At 54.3% G+C, this 24,016-nt stretch overlaps 1 protein-coding gene across 1 annotated transcript; it reads right to left on the reverse strand.

Moving 5' to 3' along the window:
* On the reverse strand, positions 1-24,016 carry ITGB3 (integrin subunit beta 3). Its single transcript, XM_054088612.1, has 15 exons — positions 23,657-24,016; positions 17,775-17,860; positions 13,256-13,448; positions 10,898-11,150; positions 10,259-10,421; positions 9,504-9,665; positions 9,250-9,345; positions 8,948-9,037; positions 8,448-8,587; positions 7,160-7,584; positions 4,678-4,900; positions 3,905-4,005; positions 3,675-3,794; positions 2,415-2,581; positions 1-1,363 (listed from the first exon to the last, which is right to left on the reverse strand). Exons 1-15 carry the CDS (start codon positions 23,709-23,711, stop codon positions 1,295-1,297), a joined length of 2,343 nt encoding a protein of 780 aa, XP_053944587.1. The 5' UTR covers positions 23,712-24,016; the 3' UTR covers positions 1-1,294.

Consider the following 24,016-nt stretch of genomic DNA (forward strand, 5'->3'; position numbering starts at 1 on the left):
TTGAGGTTTCTTTATTTTCATGGTGTGCATTGCTGCTGCTCACCCAACGCCCCCACTCCGGGGCTCAGCCCCAGCTCCCACCCCAGCATCAGTGACCGCTGCCAGCCCCTGCCATGTCCCCTGCTCCCGCGCCGCTGGGGACAGGAGACACACAGCCACCACGCTGCTGGGGCCCTTGGGTCTCTGTTGCTTTTTTTTTGGTGCAATTGAGGAGAACCGAGGCACAAGACTTGGACTGGGGCGCAGACCGGGCAGCAGCACTGTTACAGCCACTCTGCTACCAGCACTTTTGTTTTCCCACAGAGGACAAACCACAGGTGATGCACAGCCCCAGGCAGCAGGATGTGGCCTGAACTCTGTCTGATTTTCTGGAACCCTGAGCTACAGAGGAAACCAAGCGTGGTGCAGTTACACAGCCCAGAAAGTGGAACAAGGCAGCCAGGTTCAAGGCATAACAGGCATCACAACCCCTCCCAGGCTGCTGCTTGCACATCCACGTGCTTCATGGTACAGTGATGGTGGAGGGGGACGTGGGGAGCTCAGCACCATCCCAGGGGCTGAGCCAGGCTGCAGCTGGGACCAGCACAGCTGATGCTACATACAGTTGGCCAGTGGTGCAAACTAAGCGCATGTGGAGAGAATGAGGAAGGGCGCCGTGATGCCAGGGCATTTGCTTTTCTCAATCCTGGGCCACCAGCAGCACCAGAAATGTGTGGCTGCAAGAAGCAGGGAGTTTCCAGGTTGCTTGGGTGATGTCCTCGACCCACGAAGCCGGGCAATGGCTCCTGCCAGCTGGCAGCGAGTGTAGCTGCCTTCATGTAGTCCCCCATGAAGACGGCTCCTGTACCCAGGGAACCGCATCTGTCCAGTGAGCGAGGGGACTCTCCACACGGGCAGAGCTTCACCAGCATGGACCAAGAAGGAGAGTGCAGCTCAGCCTTCGGTTCAAGCAGCCACTCCCAAAAATCCACTTGGTCCAATGAGCACCTAACAGTTCACATACTTGCCAGGCAGAGAAAGTCCCATTTCTCCCATGTTCAGTGTATGGAGGGGCCGCCAGCTCTTGCGAGGCAACCCACCGAGGTAAGGATGAGAGGTTTGCCATGGAAAGCACATCCCTGCAGTTACCGGGGGGGTGACGGACAGCAGGGCCTTGGAGGCAGTCGAGGGATTGTTAAATTACACACAGACACACTCACAAACGCAGACACACACAAGCTCTTCTGTAAACTGAACTCCAGAAGATCCCTTGGATCCTCAGCTGATCCCGTTGCCAGTCCTGCATGCGGCATCCTTACATGTTCCCACGGTACGTGATGTTGGTGAAGGTAGAAGTAGCTTCTCTATATAAAGGGTTGTTGGCCTGGAAGGAGAGGATGGAGGGAAGAAAAGCATCACCACTATGTGCTTGGCATCAGTGTTCCTTCTACTTTACCGCTGGGGAAACTGAAGCACCATTTCAGCATTGAGTGGTGGATCCACGCTCAAGGCTTTGGCTGTGCAGTCTAACGGCTCCCCATAAAGTTTCGTGGGGAGACCAGGGGAGTTTCATGGGGGAGACCATGGGGAGGGACTATTCATAAAGGCTTGTGGTCATAGGATGAGGGGGAACGGGTATAAACTGGAGAGGGGCAGATTTAGGGTTGATTCAAGGAAGAATTTCTTCACCATGAGAGTGGGGAGGCCCTGGCCCAGGTTGCCCAGAGCAGTGGTGGCTGCCCCATCCCTGGAGGGGTTCCAGGCCAGGTTGGATGGGCCTTGGGCAGCCTGAGCCAGTGGGATGTCCCTGCCCATGGCAGGGGGGTTGGATCTACATGGTCTTTAAGGTCCCTTTCAACCCAAACTATTCTATGATTCTATGTAAAGCTGCTGCGGAGGAGAGGAGAGGCAGCAGGAGCTCAAGAGCAGAGAGGCCTCCTGAAAGAGCAACCCCATCCCTTCCCTCTGGGGAGGTGGAGGAGAGCTGGAGGACAGGCAGTGATGTCATTCCACTCCCCTTCTTTTGTGCTCTGGGCGCCTCAGCCCTTCCATATCCCATGACAGGAGGGACCTTCCACCTTGCTCATGGGATGGAAACACTGGTGTGGGCAGTGAGTAAGAGGATCAAGCTTGTGACAAGTGTTTGGGATGTGCTGGAGGTAGGAAAAGCATCTGGGACATTTGCTATTGCCTGTGCTCTGCCCCTGGGACCGCAGCAGCTTGGGGAAAGGGTGTCCAGGCTGGCAGTGTCACCCCAAGTCCTGCCTGTGACGCTGTGCCTTCAGAGAGGGAAGCTGGCCCTAAGAACTGTGCCCTGGAGCCATAGACAGCAACCAGGCTCTCATGATGGTAGCACCGGGATCTGAATCCGCTCCACTCAGGGGCTGTGGGATTCAGGGACTCCTGCCCAGCACACCTGACTCGTTGGCACTCACCGTGTCCCACCTAGCCCTTGCCTTCTCCTCCTCAAAGCGGGCAAACTCGCGGCGGTCATGGATGGTGATGAGAAGCTTCCAGATGAGTAGGGCAGCAAGGCCGATGAGCAGGATAGCGCCCATGACTGACATCAGGACCACCAGGATATCTGGCCCCTTCGGGCAGTCTGCAGGAAGGTAGAGTTAGAGGGCCCCAGCATCCCCAGCCCAATTAAAAGCAGCTCTGGATCTGCCTGGCCTGGGTACACAGAGCTCCTCTGGTCTCAGGAAGGCTTCATCCTTCCCTATTAGGGAGCAGGAGCCTCCACCCATGAGCACAGAGGGCTCTATAAAGGAGGATCCCATCCATGGGGGACATGTACTGAGATCCTCGAGCTCCTGTCTGTAGGATGGGTGTCTGTGCCCAAGCCTGGAGCAGTCCAGATCAGGAGCATCACAGGTCCCATCCGTGGTGGGGGATGATGCTGGAAACTGAGCCCTTGTGCTGGTGGAAATTCATCCCCAAAACCATTATCCCAGCTCACACCCTGCACCCGCCCTGCTCTCCAGCTATGCATCAACACCACACCAGCAAATCGGGGCAGCAAGACCTGGTGCAACCCCCAGCACCCATCCTGCTCCCCCAACATTGCCTGGGGCTGTGCAGCCCCCCCTGGCCCTCACCTGCCTCTCCCATTCAGGCACGGGGGCTGGGGAGGGTGGGCTGTAGCCCTGCCGAAGGCAGGTAGTTGGAATAAGAGCTGGCAGATGCCTTCCTGACACTACTTTTGAAGGATCTGTGGCCACACAGGTCCCAGCTCAGCTGGAAACATGACCTCGAGGTTGCTGGAGTCCCCAGGGCTGCTCTGCATGGCTGAGAGCTGCCAGATCCCAGTCCTGGGCACAGCTGTGGCATTGCTCCAGCCTGGCTTACAGGAGCCAGCTCTTATCTGCTCCTCAAGAAAAATCACACTCATGGAGTCAGAAACAGGACCAAGGAGATGGGAAGGCTGAACCCCCATCCTTGGCCTCAACGAGTTGGGGTAAATAACTGAGCAACATGGTGGGGAAATGTGAGACGAGCAGGAAATCAAGGCGCTGGTAGCATGAAGCAGAGAACAAAGCAGCTATTTAAGCCCTCTCAGCCCCCAACCATGGTGCCCCGAGAACCTAGCGGCGGTGGGACTTACAAAAGGGATACAAAATCCCCTCATTTTGCACAGAACCCCAGCCCAGCACGCTCTTCACCCGCCTTGACCAACAGCAGCAGCTGGGTCTTACCTGGCTCCTCAATAACGTAGAGGATGGACTTTCCGCTGGAGTCCTCGTAGTACTGGAACCGCACCACACAGTCGTCCTCGTCCTTGTAGGTGCAGTTCACAGCATCCTTGCCCCTGTCAACTGCCAGAGCGAGTGGCTCAGAGTCCCCCCGTGCTGGGGGTTGCATACACAGGGGGAAAACTGCCTGGATTTCCATGCTTTAGGGCAAGGGTTTGGATCTTCTCTCTTACCCAGTTCCTGCACTGTCTCAATTTCATCACGGCACATGCGGCTGCAAGACTGCTGCTCCGTCGGCGATCTGCGTTCAAATTTCTTGCACTCCACGCACTCCCTGAGGAAGAGGAGGGAGGTACCATGAGCTCCATGCTGCTCGCCCTCAGGAAACTGTCACACTTCTCCGTTCAGACTGCAGAAATCACTGCAGCCCCAACCCAACTGGGCGAGAGCTCCTGCTGCCACCACTGCCACCTCCCAGATCATAGAATCATAGGTTGGAAAAGACCTTTGAGATCATCGAGTCCAGCTGTACCTGTCCACTACTAAATCATAGAATCATAGAATAGTTAGGGTTGGAAGGGACCTTAAAGATCATTTAGTTCCAATCCCGTATATCATATCCCTAAGCACTTAATTTACGAGTCTTTTAAATCCCTCCAGGGATAGTGACTCCACCACCTTCCTGGGCAGCCTCTTCCAGTGCTTGAGAACCATTGCGGTCAAGAAATTTTTCCTCATGTCCAATCTAAACCTGAGGCTGTTCCCTCTCATCGTATCACCTGTCACTTGAGAGAAGAGGCCAGCACCCAACTCACTGCGACCTCCTTTGAGGCAGGTGTAGAGAGCAATAAGGTCTCCCCTCAGCCTCCTCTTCTCCAGGCTGAACAGCCCAATTTCCCCCAGCTGCTCCTCATGAGATTTGTTATGAGCCCCTTTCAGCCCCTTCACCAGCTTTGTTGCTCTTCTCGAGGGGTACAGCCCATCCCACCTCTCTCCCCTCTCTTACTTTTTGATGGTGCAGGCATCTGGGCACGTGGGACACTTCTCACAGGTGTCGCCGTAGGAGCCGGGCTGGGTGCACTCACACTTGCCGCAGACGCAGAAGCCGTGGCCGCTGCACACCAGCCCGTTGCTGGACATGCACGTGTCGGTGCGGGTGGTGCAGTTGCAGTTGTCGCCGGTCCAGTCCGGGTCACACAGACAGTCCCCACAGTTGCACTGCCCGTGGCCTGGGGACAATCCAGTGGGCATCAGGACCCTCAAGTGTGCCCATGGATCCCAGCAGCAATCACCCATATGGGATGCCCATGTACCCAGGGCGGCAGCTCCACTTCCATGGGCTCAGCAAGGCAGGGCAGTGCCCAGGACAACCCCTTTCCGCTGTCCTTGCGACACAGCAGCTCCCATCAAACCCTGACCTTCGCTGTGTCCCCAACACTCCTGTTATTCCACCCAAATAGGAGAAAACTGCCAAAATTCAGGCTGAGCCCCAGCTCGGGCAAGCTGGCAGCAGCAGCTGGAGATGCTCGGTCAGACCCATCTCTAAGCTAGTCAAACTTTGGCTTCGAATTTCAGATCTAAGTCAGGACATCTGGTCAAATCCCCCCAAATCCCACTCATTTCCCAGCCCCGGACCAGGCATGGGAAGTCGACTGCTGGGAAAAGCCCGACAAGCTCTGCACGCTCAGCGAGACTGGTTTAATCAGACAGACAGACAGACATGCTCAAATCCTGCCCAAGCCTGGAGCTATTTGGATTGCGGTTTGGTTTCAGCTCAAAGACAAGATGCGGTAAGTGGTTGAAATGCCTTGGAGCCGGCACGCGTTGAGCCGTCGCATGCCCCGAGTGCACTGGGGCACATCAGGAACGCTGCTCCCGGCGAGGGATCATCCCGGCACCATCCCTGCCGTGGCCTTGGAGACATCAGCATGAGAAATAAATCTGTAACCCCATTAATGAGGAACTGGGCTGAGTCACAGGAAAACAGAGCCACGCTGCTTGACAGGGCATGGAAAGAGAGGGGGAGGCTGAGGAGAAGTGGCTCAATGGGACAGGATGGATGCCAACAGGGTCAGACAGACTGAGTTAATTAACAGCTCACCAAGGCTGGGGGCAAGTGATTCATCATCGCCCTTCACCCAACCCAGCAGCCCTTGTGCAAACAGGCAGTGGGAGCGGGGACATGTGCCCAGCTCCCCAGAGGGCACTGACTGTTCAGGGTTCAGGGAAAACCCCAGCCCTTCCACCTCCGATATCAGCAAGCTGTTAAGATAAAGGATCAGTTCCAGCAGCACAGAGGCAGCCCTGAGCCATGAAGTTGGGCTGAGAGGCAGGTGGGGTCCCAAAAGCTTGATCTGGGGACTTTGAGGAGCAAGAACAGAGAATCATCTGGCCAGTAGGTTTCATCTCACCCACCCTGGGCTTAAGAAGAGTGAGAACAGCTTTGGCCACTGATGTTTTCTTGGACTTTTTTGGGCTTGCAGTAGAGAAGTGGTGACTTTTTGGGCACTGTGTTAGCAGCTGCCTTGCCTGGGGTCAACAGAGGGGGGCTGGTGATAGAAAACGGTGTGGTTACCCCTCTCTTATTCCCCCTTGAATCACTTTGGAGGTGCTCTGCTCATGGGGGGATGTGCCACAGCTTCATCCCCCAGTTTTGAGCACCACCGCCCCTCTTGCAGCCCCTGAAAACACAGGAGATGGGGCAGAGTACTGGGGTTCACTCAGATCTCCGGTGGTTACTGGAGATGTGGGTGGGAGAAACCCGAGATGGAGGTTCCTGATGAAGAAGAGGCCCTGGCACATCAGGAGATGTGAAACCACTGTTGGGACGGATGTTATGCAGAGAGAGGCTTCTTCCCTGCTCGCTGGCATGGGATACTCAAGGATTGGGTCCACTCTTCCCAGTACCAAGAACAAAAGCAGAAAGGGCTGGAGCAGGAGAGCCTGGGAGCACATGGAAGAGATGAGTATTCAGGAGGGGAAATGTTGTAAGGCCAGCGAGGAGGAGGATTGGCTTCCTCAATGCTTTTGCCAGTAGGGAGAAGTCAAGAAAGATAAAAATAGGATAAAAAGTGCCTCTTCCCACCCCTCTCCCTCCACTCTGGGGTTTTCTCCTGCAGAGCAATACCTCTGATGTGGCGAGGGCTGTGATTCAAGCAGGGGCCCTGCCCTGTGCACCCCAAAGCTGCTTCCCTAGGTGCCCACCAGCCCCTTTGATGGGACTCCTGAGTCTAAGCAGAGACTGAGGTCTACTTTTTAACCCTCTGGCCCGTCACCCTGCCACAGCTCTTGGGCACAGGAGGTGATACCAGATGCCAAAAAGAGAATAATTCCCCTGGCATTGCTGGTCCAGTAAAGCCGTGGCTGAGTAAGACAGAAGTGGGGACAACGCATGGGACAAGCTCCGGAATAGCTGGTGTCTCCCTTGTACATGACCTCAAGCAGCATAAACACCCCTGAAATGCCTCCTCTCCAAGCCCTGCACCCACCTGAGCACATCTGGCCCTTGAAGCGGACGCAGGAGAAGTCGTCGCACTCGCAGTACTTGCCCGTCACCTTCCCGAAGTCGCTGCTGTGGCACACGCACTGCCCGCAGATGCACTCGCCGCGCTGGCTGCAGAGGGGCTGGCCTGGCCGAGGGCTGCAGTTGTCCTGCTGTGAGGGGTTGTACTCCTCCTCCGAGCACTCGCAGTGCGAGCCCAGGCGCCCGGCGTTGCAGCGGCACACGCCGCACTCCAACGTGCCATTGCCTCGGCTGCAGGATGAACTGTTGGCCTCGGCTTGGCTCTCACAGGAGCAGTCACAGTCAAAGTTCACCACCACCGTCAGGTTGTCCTTGAAGCCCACTGGTTTGATGGTGAAGGATTTCTGACGCTCCTGTGGGCACCCTCGCACCTTGGCCTCGATGCTGAAGCTCACCTGGAGGACAGAGGAGCATATCCGGCTGTCAATACCACCAGCAGGGGATTGGGATACCTGCTCCAGTCCATGATCAAGCTTAAGGAGCCCAGAAATGGGGCCCACCTGGTCTCTTCCTTGTTGCCCCTCATTACAAGAAAGACGTTGAGGGGCTGAAGAGCATCCAGAGAAGAGCAACAAAGATAGCGAAGAGGCTGGAGAACAAGCCTTATGAAGAGCAGCTGAGGGAACTGGGGTTGTTTAACCTGGAGAAAAGGAGGCTGAGGGGAGACCTTATCACTGTCTACAACTCCCTGAATGAAGGTTGTAGTGAGGTGGGTGCTGGTCTCTTCTCCAAAGTGATTGGGTGAGAGGAAATGGCCTCAAGTTGTGCCAGGACAGGTTCAGATTGGGGTATTAGGAAAAATTTCTTCACCAAAAGGGTTCTCAGGCACTGGTCCGGGGAGGTGGTGGTCACCATCCCTGGAAGTATTTAAAAGGTGGGTAGATTAAATGCTCAGGGATGTGATTTAGTAGTGGACAGGCACGGCTGGGCTTGATGATCTCAGAGGTCTTTTCCAACTTAGTGATTCTATGATCTTTTACGCTTTCCAAAGCTATCCCAGCACAGCTTGGGTCAGGGCACCTGCCATGTACTCTGGCTAGTAGGCTGAACTAGAGGACCACGGAGTTTGCATCCAGCAGACTCAAGGAAGCATTTTCCACACAGCCAGAGACGCCTCTCCACTGCAAAGATTGCAGGGTCTGCATCACCTGGGAGGCAGTGGGGCAAGCAGATGGTGCTGGCAGAGAGCATCAGAGGAGCTGGCAGTGCTGCTACACAGCGGAGGAAAAGATCCAAAGCCCATGAACAAGAACCTCACCGTGTCCCCGATCTTGAGCCCCATGCAAGACTTGAGGCCAGGGATGACCTCATCATTGAGGCAGGTGGCATTGAAGGCCAGGGACAGCTCTTCAGGTAGGTCACGCACCTCCAGCTCCACTTTGGAACGGATTTTCTAAGGGAGGAGAGAGGAGCGATGAGGCAGCTCAGGCTGGGCAGAGCTTCATCCCAGGGAGAGGTCCCCCCGAGCACCACACTGATGGTCCCAACCCACACCAAGTGCCCCGAGTCTCAGAATCAGCTGCGTCATTCCCCACAGGGAAATGTCCTTAAGGATTGGAAGGGGCAGATGGTGAACACTGTGATCTCTCTTCCCCACGGTCCCTGCATGTGTGGGCCGATGCTTGCAGCTGGTCCAGGGAGGATGCTCGGGGCTGGAGGAACTGCCAAATCTGTGTGGGCTTTTTGCAGTGTGAAGCAGTGGCTATTTTGGGAGGGACAGAGTTGTTGTGGGGCCATCACCCTGCACACTCACCCCGTAGGCGTCCACTATGAGCTGCAAGACGTTGCTGGAGTCTTTAGACAAGGTTCCCACGGTTGTGCCTGGGATCAGCTCACTGTAGTTCTGGAGAAATACCATAAGCATGGTCTGCTTGTGACAGGTGAATGTGCCACTGCTGCGCCAAACCCCCTCTGGGCACACAGGAGCTTCCCAAGGAGCTTTGGCAGGACAGGAGACCACTAAGCTATGTCTGGCCACCCATAGCCAGCTTGAAAAGAGTGCTCCTTGGGACCCACCAGCCCCCCAGGAAGCTGGCTTTACATGACAGCTATTACCTGGTAGAGGCCAACAACTGTATCCGTCACCGCAAAGATTAGGTTGATGTTCTTCTGGGAGAGTTTCTCAGTCATCAGGCCCAGAGAGGGATAGTCCTGGGGAAGAGGAGAGGCTATACCCTAGGAACATGTACCCCCAACCACCCTGGTCTTCATCATGCTCTCTAACCAGCGCTGGACCATCTTTCCCATCCCATGGGGACCCTCAACAGGAGCTCAGGGCTTCACAACCCCATGCAAGGATCGGGATGTACCAGCGTGGTGGAGGCAGAATAGTAATTATCCTTGTCGATGTGACACTGGGCGTCATTGGGCGTCACAATGCCAGCCAGCCTGCCATCCAGCGCGATGTGGGTCTTGGCATCCGTGGTGAAGACGAGTAGGTGGGAAGCATCATTCCTCCAACCGATTTTCTCCTGCAGCAAAAAGCAGCTCCCAGTTGTGTGGCAGCGTGTGCCAAAGGCAGCCCTACAACGCTAGGACTCCTCTGCTGCCACCCTGGGTCATGGCTTGGCCATGACCAACCTATCACTGCAGTGGGAATCGAGGGCAATGGCTTTCCCAGGGAAGTGCTGGGGCGGAAGTGTGGGCCGTGGAACCTGGCAGGTGGGCACCGGCTGCTAGCAAAGGCAAAAGATAGGTTTTAATTTGCTAGAACGTTAATCAAGGTGACTAATGACTCAGGGATGCAACACCTCCCATCTCCAGCAAAATTAAAGCGCAGGAACCAGAGATGTCTGTTCTGGGCTGGTTACTTCAGGGCTGACACAGGATCGTCATCTGTCCCCAAGCACCTGCTGTGCTCCTCTCCTCCCAGAACCACACAAGGGTCCTGCTTTGCCCTTGCGTTGGCTATTGGCAAGTCCTTGTTGAATGTTCAGCTTCCCCAGATCTGAGTTCCACAGGGCTCACAGTCCTGTCCTGGTGGGGTTGGGTGGTCTCCACTAAGCCCACCAGGCCCAGCCCAATGACTGTCTTCCAGCCCTAGCCAGGCCTTCCTACCCCTTACATCGCACACAGTGGCTTGGAGGATGGCATCGAAGCCACCCTCTGGTGCATCGCGGTTCCGTGAGACGCTCTGCTTCTGCACTTCCTCGTTGAAACGGGTCACCTCGTCCGTGAGCGACAAGACGTGTTTGTAGCCAAACATGGGCAGGCAGGTTTCTCCAATCCTGCAGGAGGACAGCAGTCAGTGCACGAGGCTCACGGGGCTCTTCCAGCTCCCATCCCCACCCTGCAACCATCTCATACCCCATGGCCCTGTCTGGGATGTTCTGAAGGACCCAACCACCCCAAGAACCTGAGGACATAGCCGGATGCATTCTGGAGATGTTGGGCTCAGGTCAGCTCCCAGCCTCTGTCCTGCTGGGATTTTTAGGGATCAGTTTCTTTGAAACTCAACATCTCCCTTGAAAAATGGTGGAAAAATGTTTGCTCCCTTAAGAGCTTTTCAGTGACAATGATACCTTGAAGTTTAGACCCGCTCCTCCTCCCTGTGCCAGCAGAATATGACCTACAGCAAGGTTTAAACTGCCCAAGATCAGGCCCTCAACTCTGCAGAAAGCCGTTGCCATGGATTTCCAGCCATGTTCCACTGATGTCCCATTAAATTCTGGCCCTTACAGGACTCCCTCAGCCTGGGACTTACTCATAGCAAGGATTCGTGATGGCTTGCGGAGGAGAGATATACATGTAGGGGGAAATGGGCTTGTCCACAAAGGCCCCAAAGCCGATGCGTAGATTGCTGGTGAGCTTGCGCATCTCACTGGCCAGCTTGGTGCCCAGATTCTGGATTTTTCCTAGATCATCCTTCATGGAATTGGACAGGTCCATCAGGTAGTAGATGTCCACAGGGTAGTCTTCCACTTGACGCACTTGGACGCGAAAGATCTGGGAGTCATCTGTAATGACAAGGGAATGGAGTGAGAGAACAGAGATCCTTTCCTGGGAGGAACAAAGAGGACTCATTGCAGGACTTGGGGTCAACCTGTGGGGTCATCAGGAACCCAAGGAGATGGTTTAAAGCTTCTGGGAGGAGAACATCACTGTTAAACAGACGCAAAGTGGCAAAGCCCTTAGGGCAGGATGCTTACATAGCAGTTATGCACTGCATCCATTGGAGATGGCGAAAGTGGCTGTTAGCTCCTGTTCTCCACACCTCTCAATACCAGGACATGAGCAGATCCTTGTGCTCGGAGCGGACCCCCCCAAACTGTCCTGCACGAACCAACACGTGCTGGATGGAGAGAGTGAAACACCCAGCACGTGGGCAGCAGGTCTTAGAGGGATGCTTACATGGTTGGTTCGGACTTCTCTGAGCTCCCAAGGACTCCAAGTGTCCTCTGGACCTCCCAGTCCCTGTTCCTCCCCTTTCCTCTTGGCTCCTCCCAGCCCCATTTGGGAAATTTTCAGTGAAACATTCTCCACTGAAACAATAATGTCCTTAGACAGACCCTTCGGGGGACCAGGCCAGTTTTGGTGACTTCTGCACTTAAAAATAAAAAAGCAAGCTGAAAACACTTTGGGTTGACCTTTTCTTTCTGCCTTTTAAGAGGCACAAAGGTTCTTTCTTGCTGTTCTTGGAAGCGGCTTCTTTGAAATGTAAGCTGGGGCACAGCTGCAGCCTTCTCCGAACACCTCAAACATTGAGGAAAAAAGCTTTAGTTGTGCTTAAATTGTTATTGTTTTCACATTCCCTTCCAAGTCTACATGTCACATTCTGACTTTCAGGATGGAGAAAGTTTCAAAATCGATGAGAGCCCAAAGAGCTCCTTCCCCCCTCCAGTGCAGTACTGGACCACCACTACGTAGTCAAGGGTCCCAACTTTGTGCTCAGAGAGCATCGCTTTCTCCTTGTTGAGCTAAAACCATGAGGATTCTGAACTTGTGGGACGTGGGCTGTGGTCTGTCCTACTTATATCCTTCAGCATCAGGTCTGGATTCATAAGTCAAGGCAGATGACATGTGCCAAGCCTTTGTGGTTGGGCAGAGATGACATCAAGCTGGGGTTTTCCTTTGCTGCTTCCAAGGAACAAGGATGTATGGTACTGCACACTGCCTCTGTTCCTCTCCAGAGCAGCACACCTACCTGCCTCCTGCCAAATCTCTTTAGATATAAATAGAGGAAGGGCCACTTAGCAGCTACACGTCCTCATTGCGTAGGGACACCCCAAACTGCTGTCATTCAGATGGGTCAGGACTCCTCTTGGCCGGGCCCAGGGATGTGTGCTGCACAGCGTGCCACGAGTTATCAGCCACCGATATCTGGCCCCAGAGCTTTAATGAGTACAAGGAAACAAAATTCTTCCTGCTGCAACTGGAAGAGCCATCCATGAGTGGAAGATCAGGGGTGGGTTACATGTAGGGTAGAGCTGATGGCACCACTCGCTCGCTGTTCCCCAAACTGGTTTTGCAACCTCGGGTGAGTGACACATTAATTTTGCCTCCTTTTTGGCATCACTTGAAACTGCTCCACGCTGGCAAACGATAAAACAGTTAATTGGCTCCAGCCTGCCTGGCTGAAACGAGCCTGAGAACGGGGACCTGTTGACAGTCCAATCCTGCCAGCTGCTCTACAGCTTGTTAGGCACGAGCTGACTTCCACCAACGCAGTCGGAGTTCAGCAGCAGTGGCTAAGGTCTAATTGGCTTTATAAAACAAGCCTGTGCTTTGTTGAAGTCGCAATCTCATCCAGCCCTTGGATTGAGGACTGAGCCAAGAGACTGAGCTGTAGAAATTAGCTTGCAGACAGCCTGGTTGCCCGTCAGAAATGTTCCTGGAGGGCTCAGTGCAGCTCCCAGCTTGACCTTGCCCTCAGGGGACACAAGAGAGCTTTGGCCACGGAAGCAGAGTGATGATTCGCTCATCACTTGAGCACTTTGGGTTATTCATCGAATCTCTAGGTTGCGAAAGACTTTTGAGGTCATCAAGCCCAAGCATATCTGTCCACTACTAAATCGAATTCCCACCACATCTCCCCTTCCCACAGCATTTTGGGGGCTCTTACCCGGCCTTAGGTTCAGCTGTATTTTCTGAGGTCTCATCTGGGTGGTGGTGGAGCCCCCCGAGCCCTTGCTGCTGAGGGGTCGGTCCTCCAGGATGGTTATGGTGCTGGTGGGGTACTCGATGTAGTCCTGCCCGCACCCATTTTGCAGGAGGTTGGCATGCAGGTCACAGCGAGGTGATGATTGTGCCAAGACCTGCAGGAGAGGGACATGGTCAGGAGCCAGCTTCCCTGGGAAAGCATTGAGGTTATGCTGGGAAGAGGAGAGAGGGCTCCAGGATTATTGTACCTAATGCAAGATCAAGATAAAAGGCTTCAGGGGGCTCACGGTCACTGCTCAACAGACGTGGCAGACAGAGATCTGCAATCAGCAAATCCTGCTGGGGTCCAGAGCAGCTTTGGGTCTGCTGTGCTCCACAGGGGAGCTCAGCAACCTCTGCCAAGGAGTGACGGCCAACACATCCCTGCCAAACCCCCCTCCCGACGCCCTGCAGCTTGAGCCTCAGATTTGGGTTTTAGCAAAGCTAAAAGGAAAACCCACATATGTGCGACAGCTAGAAGAAGGTGAGGTTTGATGTGAACGTGGCAGATTGGAGTGAAGGGCAGAGTCTGGAACATTTTTACCTTCTTTTCTAAGCTTTGGCAAAAAATGAGCCACCTTTCCCCCCATTGTCCTGCCACATGCCCTCAGGAATTCTGTGAGCGAGGACCAGCCCTGCTGTGGGGGAGCCCTTTGCATGGAGCCACACTTTGTTCCTGTCCGAGAACGGTTCAGGCTTATCTCCAGCTCTCCAGCTTCCTGCTGGATGTTGCTGGCCAGGGGCAAGGAGAACCAAAAAAAGGAGTGAAAGAGCAAGAAGGCAATGGGGCTGCGGGAGAAGTCATCAAGCACCCATCAGGGGCAGGAAACACAAAGTGTGGAGTCACGGTGGAGCTCCATCTCTGTTCTTGCTTTCCTAGAAATCTCCCGGCTTCTTGCCCTTATCACAGCACGTTCAGAAGGGCTCGCGTCACTTCGGTTTCTCTTAAAGACAAATACGGCAAGAATTTCTTTCCCAGCCCAACGCTGCCAGGATGTGCTGCCGCACATTCCCGGTCAGGCAGCAGCCACCCTCCCTTCCAAGGAGCTTCTTCATCTCCCTCCCACAGCCCAAGTCTTTCTACGTTCAAAGTCCTACAGCAAAGAGAGGTGGCACAAGTCCTGGTGAGGCTGGTTTAGCTGCCCTCCTGCTCCTGGGAAGCTGGATCCCAATGCTCCAGCAGCACTGGAGAGGTTTCCCATTCAGGATATCATCTCTCCCAGGTTCAGGCTGGCTGAACCCAGGAACAAATTTGTATATTTTAAGCAAACAAATGGAAAAAACGCCAATGGTGTCAGGAGGCCCTGCTTGGCCTCCAGCCCTTTGGAAAGGGTGGCTGAGCAAGAGCCAGAAAATACATCAGCAGGCGTGTTCCTCCCCCGCGGCCTCCTGCTCCCACCCTCGCTGCCTGGACAGCACGCTGCCAGTGAATAGAACAAGTCACCCTCCTAAATTAGCTCCTTTGCACCCACCCACCCCACAGCCTCACGCCATGGGGCTCCCCGCTGCAGGAAGAGACGCCTGGTTTACTCCAGATCCCATCAATCATCACGTACATTCCTATTCCAGGTGGAAAACTCACTGAAAAAGTGTGGGTGAAAAGCAAGCTGGGTAGAGACAGGGTTTTAGCTCCGGTGTTGGGTTCTCGGGTGATACCTGGAGATCCTGGGGAGCTCCCAGGACTTAAAAGCCATGTAGAACCTTATGGAGTTAACCGCATCGTTAATGGTGATTTAACTCCAGGGCTGCATCCTTCTCCTTTCGCTGGAGCCTTAAACAATATGATTGACTTGGGACTCACAGGAGCCTCCACAACAAAACTATTGCAAAAGGCCAAGGGAAAAGTTACTGTGCCATCGACGGGGCATTTGGCTACGAGACCCTCGGAGCCCCAAGCCTGTATTCCCTGCTTCCAGCCTCTGTGAACTTGCAGACTCAGTGACTTGGACGCAGCCCCGGATAGGAGTGACCCGGTGGCAGCCCAGGCTTGCTGGGGACAAACTCACACTGTGGGAATCTCATCCACTGGAACACATTCTCCCCTTTCCCGTCAGCACAACTTAGATAACATCCCCATCGGAGGTGCTGCGGAGGGTACACATTCCCACCTCCTTCATCACAAGCCATCCCAGAGCCGTTGGCTGAGACATTCCCGAACTCTACCTCCACTTAGACCACCTCTGTCCTGCTGCGGGGAAGAAGGTTTCAACTCAGCATCTGCGCAAGCTCTCTCCAGGATAGGAAACGCGATGATTATCCCCCGATTGCTACCTCCAAACCGTGTAGGTGAGGATAGGGTCAGGCAGATCCAGCTCCATCCTCCAGCTCCCTCACTGCTGGGCTGGGGCAGGGAGGCTGTGGGAAGTCACACATCCCCAGGGCATCTCCCTTTTCATCTTGCAGGCAACCACATACTGCATCAGCTTCTCTCCAGGAGAGCTCCTGGCAGGACCCAAAGTACAGATGCCTCCAAGGATTAAGCTAAAACTTTCCACCAGCTTCTCTAAAAATCAAACCCCGGTCCAGCCTTGACCCCACCTTTCCTCTGAGGGAACCAGAGTGGGTGACATTTCGGGTGGGTGAGACCCAGGATGATCTGTCTCTATGATCTCCAAAGTGGTTTTAGAGCCACATCTCAGCGTTAAGTCTTGGCTGACTTTTTCCAAAAGGAAAAGTGCGGGGCTGGGCACATCTGTTTGTTGGTAGGGGTAGTCAAGGCTTCAGAAAAGTAAAACTCAATTCTCCTTTGCATCAGGGCTCAGTGGGGACAGCGATGACGAGAAATCACAAGAAAATTCCTCTCCTACCGAAGCCAGGATGAAGCCGGAATAACCAATAACCCCTGGCTCCTCTTGAAGGCAGCGTGTTTGTGGAAGGGCTGCAGTGGGTGCAAGAGCGCAAATAAGGGCACTGTCGCTTTAAAGAAAAAGGGGAGCAGTATCAGAGACCTCCTCCACTCCAGGGAAATTAAACAAACCCACAGAAAAAAACCTCCTCATTTGCTAAAATGAGAAAATGTGGTCCAGATGTTGGAGGCAGAGTTGCTGAGCAGAGCTCGCACAGCCCGGTTGCTGGCAGCGAGACGGCTCCCTCGCTGCTTGTCACGTCTGTCCATGAGCAAAACCCTGAGCAGCACTGGAGATATTTCCTTTTTTGGAAACCTTTGCTGATCTGGATAAAGAAACCAACCCCATCACAGCCCTTGGTGCAGCGTCACCAGCCAGGCCCAAGAACACTGTTGAGAAGATTCAAGCCCAGCGTCTGTTTCCCCTCCGGAGAGGGGGGATTCCTTATCACTCTGCAAAATTCAGCCACTCCTTGGAGGAGATAAGACCAGGCTCCTCCGAACAAGCATCTTTATTTACACCACACACCAAGATTCCTGACCATATCTGATGGGCACAGCAAGCCGGGGCATCCGCTCTGGATACGCACCGAGCCCAAAGCATTTGGCTGGGCAGGAACAATCCAACAGTGTTTTCCAGCTTGGATCACTTTTTCCTCAGGTCTTTTCCCATTCCCAGCGGGCACCACAACACGGCGGCAGCTGGAGGAAGCAAGGTTTCATGGGTGGAGAAGAAGAAAGCAAGAAAAGCCTTGCCAGAAGGGAAACGGCTCCCACTGCGAGGCCCTGAGGGAGGTTTCATCACCTCTCCCCATCCCAGCCTCACCTCCTGTTTCTGCCCTGGGGCTGCTCTGCTGTCCTGTTGGGAAACTCCCCCTTCTTTACCTCATCCTTGGGACTAACCCCACATTTTTGGAGGGCAGAGTGACAAATCTTCCAGGCTGATAGTATCATAGGACTATTCGGTTTGGAAGGGACCTTAAAGGCCATCCAGTTTCAACCCACTGCCATGGCAGGGTCACCTCCCGCTGGATTAGGCTGATATTGGACCACAGCTCAGATCTCACATCCTCTTTAGCTCAGTAACCCAAGTTGGTCACCTTTTCTACCTTCCCACCGAAAAAAAAGTCTTTAAAACCCAAATCCTAACTTCCATTTAGTACTTTTCCTTCCTCCCTCTAGGTGTCCCTCCCTTTCCAGCCCTTCCAGCAATTAAGCTCCTTTACCCACAGCTTCACAATGGGTTTTCAAGAAGCAAACCAAAGAGTTTTCAAATGTACTTTTCCTGAGAGACAAAGTGAATTCCCAGTGGAAAATCAGCATTTCTCAGCCAGGTCCCACCGACACACTCAGAGAAGAGGCAGATTTTCAAAGCAAGACAGGACTGGGCAGCCCAAGCCCTGTGATATACATCTTGAGCTGTGGTCCGAGCGAGGAATGTGTTTAGACATGGTGAGAACAGAGGGAGACTGAGCTTGTGGGTGTAACAGAGGCACCAGAACCCATTGCACAGCCCAAAGGCTCATTCCTTCCAGCAAGTCCTCTGTCCTGTGTGGGGATGTGCTTTGGCCCCACTGACCTTCCCCCCAGCTCTTACCTCCGCAGAGCACCAGGCGCAGAGGGGGCTCACGGCCAGGCACTGCTTGCAGGAGTTCACCCCACGGGTGGTGCAGATGTTACCCCCTGAAAGAGCAAAGCAGAGAGCAGTTACAACCTGTGGAGCCCAAAATCTACAGGCATGGAAATTCCAGTGCTCAGCCAGCAGGTTGAGGAGCAGCCACAGCCCTCATTCCACCAGGGCTCCACTCTAACCCCTTTCCCTTCCTTCCCCTTTTAAAACAGTCTCTGCCTGGTACCGGCTGGGCTTCATCCCAACTATGCCTGAGCATCATTTCATAGAATCATAGAATCGTGGAACGGTTTGGGTTGGAAGGGACCTCAAAGCCCATCCAGTCCCACCCTCTGCCATGGGCAGGGACACCTCCCACTGGATCCGGTTGCTCCAAGCCCCATCCAACCTGGCCTTGAACCCCTCCAGGGAGGGGTTCATCCACAGCTTCCCTCGGCAACCTGGGCCAGTATTTTACCACCTTCATTATGAAGAATTTCTTCCTCACACCTAGTCTAAATCTTCCCCTCTCCTATTTGTAGCCATTTCCCACCTGCCAGCTAATTCCACAGTACCCCCCATCCCTGCAACCTTGCACACATGTTGGAGGAAACCCCCAGCACTGGTGGAGGGACAAAATATCTTCCCTTGTGCCTCTTTGCAGATGCTTTGGGGCAGGAGAGAGGGGGATGAGGTGAATTTCCAGGGGTGCAGTGCATCCTCTTCCCACTGCCCCTGACCCACGGTGGTCATTGCCTTCTTGTGCCAACACTAAACTCATTTGTTGGTCTTGGCTTGGGTTCAAACGCAGGAAAGGAAGGGAGGGAAAGGGCATGAGTCCAGTAACATGCTGGTGTCTGTGCCAGTGCCCTGGGCAAAGGTTGGGCTCCGCTGCTGGAAGTGGGGGCTCTGGGAGATGCATTTTGGCACCGGTTGTGATGGTCAGAGGGGGATTAAAAGGCCCCAAAATGCCTGTGGGACCCTGGGGCAGTGCCCACCGGGGCAGGAGGAGCTCCTCCAGCAGAGGCAGGACCATGCCTGTGGTCCTGCAGGACCAGGTCTGTGGTTCCTGCTGCTACGGTCGATGTGGCGAGCAGCTGGAGGCACAGCTGTGGTGGCATCGCCCTCCGTTCTTCCTCCCTCTCAGGGCACAAGTGCTTTGGCAGAATTTTAGGATTCCCCAGGCAGAGCAGATCGCAGCCCTCTACCTGCTTGGTTGGGGCACGCTAGGAGCCTGGGGGATGCTGGCATGGAGCAGCAGGCGCCGGGGTCTCCCCTTTGCTCCGAGTCCCCCATCCCCACCCAGGGCTCTCTCTGGCAGCCGCAGGGAGAGTAAATAATGTTTCCTACAACCACAGGAAACGCAACAGGAATTAGAAAGAGGAAACGGTGAAGCGATGTCATCAGGTCTTTGGGCAGAACTGCAGCAACGGCACCGTGAGCTCACAGCCGCTGGCGTGCAGCCTGGGGGCAGGACTGTGCACGTGTGTGTGTGCACGGCGGTGGCGTGTTCAGTGCTCTGCGGGTAGAATCACAGAATCCCGAGGTTGAAAAAGACCCTTGAGATCATCGAGTCCAACCATACCTGTCCACTACTAAATCGTATCCCTGAGCAATTCATCTTTTAAACCTCTCCAGGGATGCAGACTCCACCACCTCCCTGGGCAGCCTCAGCTCTCAGAGCCTGAGAACCCTTTCAGCGAAGAAGTTTTTCCTGATGTCCAATCCGAACCTACCCTGGGGCAGCTTGAGGCTGTTCCCTCTCATCCTATGACCTCCCACTTGGGTGGAAAGGCCAACACTCACCTCTCTCCAACCTCCTTTCCAGGAGTTGTAGACAGTGATCAAGTGTTTGTTTCTGTACAAAGGTGGTGCCACAGGCTGAGCTGGACACGCTGTGGCTGTCCTGAAGGCCACCGGATGCTTAGGGATGTGCCTCATGGTGTGTGTGTGCCCCATCAGGACCTCTGCCACCCGCTCTCCCTGCTCGTCCTGCACAGGGGAAACTAAACCAAAGGCTAAAACCCAGGTGCCTGGCTCAGCACCAGCTTTAGGGTGGCATCAGCTCCCAGAGCTCTTTCCATGTACCAAAATACCTGTCTGCAGCATGTGAAGATGGGAAAGATTTTAAATTTAACGCTGCCCAAAAGGGCAACAGGTTGATTTCTGATGATTTCTGCACCAAGGATGCTTAACAGCAGCATCGCATGCTGTGGTGGATGGGTCTGGATGGCGGGGGCTGAGCAAAGGGAGGGCAAACAGCTCTCAGAAAGCAGCAGCAGCGGCGTTGGTGCTGCTGAATCCTGCTTCTCCCTCTGGCTCCTGCTGTGTCTGTGTGAAATCCCTCCTGCCTGGCCAAGCACTGGTGGCTGCAGCCCAGTGCTGGGGCACGTGCCTTGGAATTGCACTGCGCCAAGCCTTGGATTTGTGCTGTGCCGTGGATTTGCGCTGTGCCGTGCAGCTGGGATCTAGTTCCAGCATGGCTGGCAGCAGCTCAGCCCTCCAGGGATGGCAGAGCAGGCATTACCCTGGCAGCCCTCAGCGATGGGGACAGCCCCGGCAGCTCAAAGTACCTGAGATTAAATTCTCAGCCCCACGGCCGCATTCCCAAATGTGGGACCAGCTTCCAAAACTGCAGGTCTCTGGGAAGCCCCGATGCTTTGGTCCCTGGATAAGTGCCACGGCCCCTCGGTCGGGGAGAGGTGCCAAGTAGCCGCCTGCCTCGTGCCAAGGGTTTCACTGTTTTCCACTCTCACATCTGCCCATAGCCACCACCTTGAGCTGCTGAGGCTGAGTTATAGCACTCAGCCCCACCAGCAACGGGCCTGGTCTGGACCCCAATTTTATGCCATTGTGGGGTTTCTTCTCCCAGAGGAGGGATTTAGCTCACCGTGGGATGGTGGAGTCACCCGGCTCTGCCCCACTACCCAGCCGCTGGGGAACTGCAGAGCTCTCAGTGCCCATTTGTGCCCCAGCCATGCTCCCAATCTGGAGACCCAAGGCTCACAGCAGCATCTGGGATGTGAGACACACTGCTCCAAACTCTATCTCAAACAGCTTTCCTCTGTGACTTGAACCAAGTCCCTCAGCCGCTCCCTGCCTCAGTTTCCCTTGTGCAGCATAGGGTTCCATGGAATTAACTATGCAGCTACAGCAGCCACCTGAGCGATGCTGTGTGATGGGAACTGAGATTTCTGTTGGTTTGAGGTTGAACAGAGACCTCAGAGCCACCAGCTGTGTCCGTGCAGCCCAGTCCCAGCATTAACCCTGGTCCTGGCAAGATCCCACTGCACTGAAACATGATGTAGAGGATTTCCAAGCTCACGTCTGCCTTTGCTTTGCCTCTTCATGTAATGAAACCCAAGCTCTGGGGTAAATGAACCCCTGGAGTTTCCCCTTGCACTGGAGAGCCCATCTGCTCCCCAGCATTTGGTACCCAGTTCCTCCTGCCTGCGCACATCCTCTGGGCTCCAGTGGCTTCCTCTCCTCCTCTCCTGCCACCACCCCAGACCCTGGGGTCCTTGATCTGGTGTCCTTGCTCCATGCTGGAGATGTAAACTCATTTTTCTGGTTGATTTGGGGGCCAGGGCCACAAGCCAGGCTGTCCCACCCAGGCAGAGCAGCAGCCCCGTTGCTGGAGAGCAGCGCGTGGGGTTGGATGGGGCTGCAGACCCCAGGATCCCTGCTGGAGGGATGCCGTCTTGGCCAAGGCTGCCTTGGGCTCTGCTGTCACATCGTGCCACCATGCCATTGCTGGTGGTGATGGCTTTGCCTCGGAGGCCCCCACAGATGTGTGCCTTCCCCCTCAGGGTGCCTGAAGCCCCATCCCAGGGGTGTGTGTCCCAGACTCACAAAGCCCCGTGGTCTCCATCACTCCATGACCAGGACACGTCCCCAGGGACGAGGGACATTTCCCTGACCCCAGCACCTTACAAAGCCTCCACTTAACCCAGGATTGGATGGAGCAGGGCCATCTCTTCCCCTGGGAAGGGGCCAAAATCCCTCAGGATTTTTGGTGATGAACAGAGCGGTGATCACTGCTCCAACATGTGTTCATCCCACGGTGAGCAGGCAGCCTCGTTCCCCTCACCGTGGGGAAATGGCTCGAACTTGGCATTTCCAGCTCTGCTTGCGTGGCTGGACAAAGGGTGTGGTGCTGGGAGGGCTTTGTGGGAGGGAGGTGAGGAGTGAGGATCCTGGGGTGATGTCGGAGCAAAAGCACAAGCAGAGGATGCTGCAGCTTGAGCCCCTTTGGGCTGTGGCCCTATGATGCCCGGGATGCTGCCTGTGAGCAGGTTAACAAGATCCCAGCACAGCCTAAACTGGTTTTAATTCTTCTTTTTTTTTTTTTTCCTTCATTTTTGAGGGACTTGTTTTTTCCAGCCATAAAGACTAATAAACCAAAGTACAAAAGCTGCCTTTTTTTTTTTTAACTACAAAAGCAGCTGCTTTCACATAAAGAAACATGTTCAGAGGACTCAGACTTTTAGACAAAAATGAAATCCTAGCACACAAAATATCAGAGATAAACTGAGGAGTGTGGGAACCACCCGCCTGGGGCCGGGCAGCACTGCGCCCCGAGCAAGGTGAGATGATGCACTTGAAATCCCCCAGACAGCTGTGGCTGAGCATCACCCTCCCTGCCTGGAGAAAATTACTCAGTCTCCAATCTTTCCTCCAAATCACCTCTTCTAGGTAGTCCGTGAGCCAGCCACACACTTTGTTTTTACCCCTCTGCCAATGTGAGTGAGAATGTGCATTTGATAAAGATACTTTAGAAAAAGCGATAAAGATCCAAACCAGACTTGGATCCTCCCTGCCCTTTCTGCTTGATGTAGCAATAAAGATTTGGGCTTTTCTGGTTGGTCTCCTGCCTACGCCGTCCTGGGGTTGTGTCTTTTCCCTGAACCTCTCTCTGTCTGCCATGATCTTCCCAGAAAGGGGATGAGCTTGGCTGATTCCAGGCACAGGACCAGAGAAATCACCTGCACAGCCCCAAACGGCGGCTCTATCAACTCAAACTCTTCCAGGGATTATCCTACGTCCTCTACGATGGCAGCTTGCTTGATCGGAGCCTCAGGCTGTTCCTGGGAATCCAACAAAGTCTGGAATTCTTTAGACATAAAAATGTTGCCCCAACCCCCCTCGAGTCTGGCCTCGAAAACAATGGGACCGATTTATAAATCAGGAGCTGAAAACACCACAGCGTTTTGCAGTTAACGGGATTTAATTTGAGCCCCAGAAACACACCTGGAAGGAGAAAACGCTTTCCTAGGCTTCTTCTCCATGCTTCAGACATGAGAATTTTTGTAAAAAACAAAAAATACATTTGCCCTGCAATCCCCTGGTGACAGAAACCAGAGTTTTTAAAGAAAAGCATCAAAATAGCACGAGAAAAAAATAACACAAGGCAGCATAACTGCACCCCATGCCCTTCAAATGGTGTGGATCCCGTCCCTACCTGCCCTGCAAACTCCCTCAGTGTCTCTTCTGTTTATTAAGGACGGAGCCTAAGTCACACCCTGGTCCTTCCGTTATAAACCAACGCCCGGAGCCAAACACAGTGTAGGTAGAGAACATAAACTCGCTGCACCCGGTGTGGGAACAACGCACCAACGCGTGCTTTGACCCAGAACATCACGAAGAAGCCCTCCTGGTCCCAACCCAGCCAAAACCCACGCGACTGGAGCACTGCTTTGTATTTGGGAGCTGCACCCACGTTCCAGGCTGCCAGCTCCCCCTCTGAGTGTTTTTCCCAGGAAACTACAGACCCTGGGAATGCAGAAAATCCTGGGATTTTGGGAAATAGCAAGCAGCATAATCACTAAATGACCTGGTTGAAGCGAGCGACAGTGCTCCTGTAAACCTACCCCAGCCACCAGCAGCGCAGAGCAGGAGGATCCCGACCACAGAGAGTATTCCCATCTTCTCCTCCAAGCCCTGGACGTGGGGGGGCTGCTTGGACCAGCCCCGGTGTAAGCGATGGAGAGCAGCTCTGGGGCAGCCAGAGGTTTTGAGCAGTCCAGGAGATGAATCATGAGTCTGGGTGTATGACACACGTTTCAAGCGGGGCCGGACGGAGGAAACTGCGCTGGCTCGTCACTCAGTTTTGAGGCAGGGAGCGCCCCTGCCTGCTCTGCCTGCAGCTCCTCATGGCTTTTTTCTGCTCTCTCAGCTCAGACAAGGACCTAATAAAGCCTGGCAGCAAGCACAGGCACTGGTGACCTACA

This window comes from Cuculus canorus, chromosome 25 (genome assembly GCF_017976375.1).
Source record: "Cuculus canorus isolate bCucCan1 chromosome 25, bCucCan1.pri, whole genome shotgun sequence".
Lineage (NCBI taxonomy): Eukaryota > Metazoa > Chordata > Aves > Cuculiformes > Cuculidae > Cuculus > Cuculus canorus.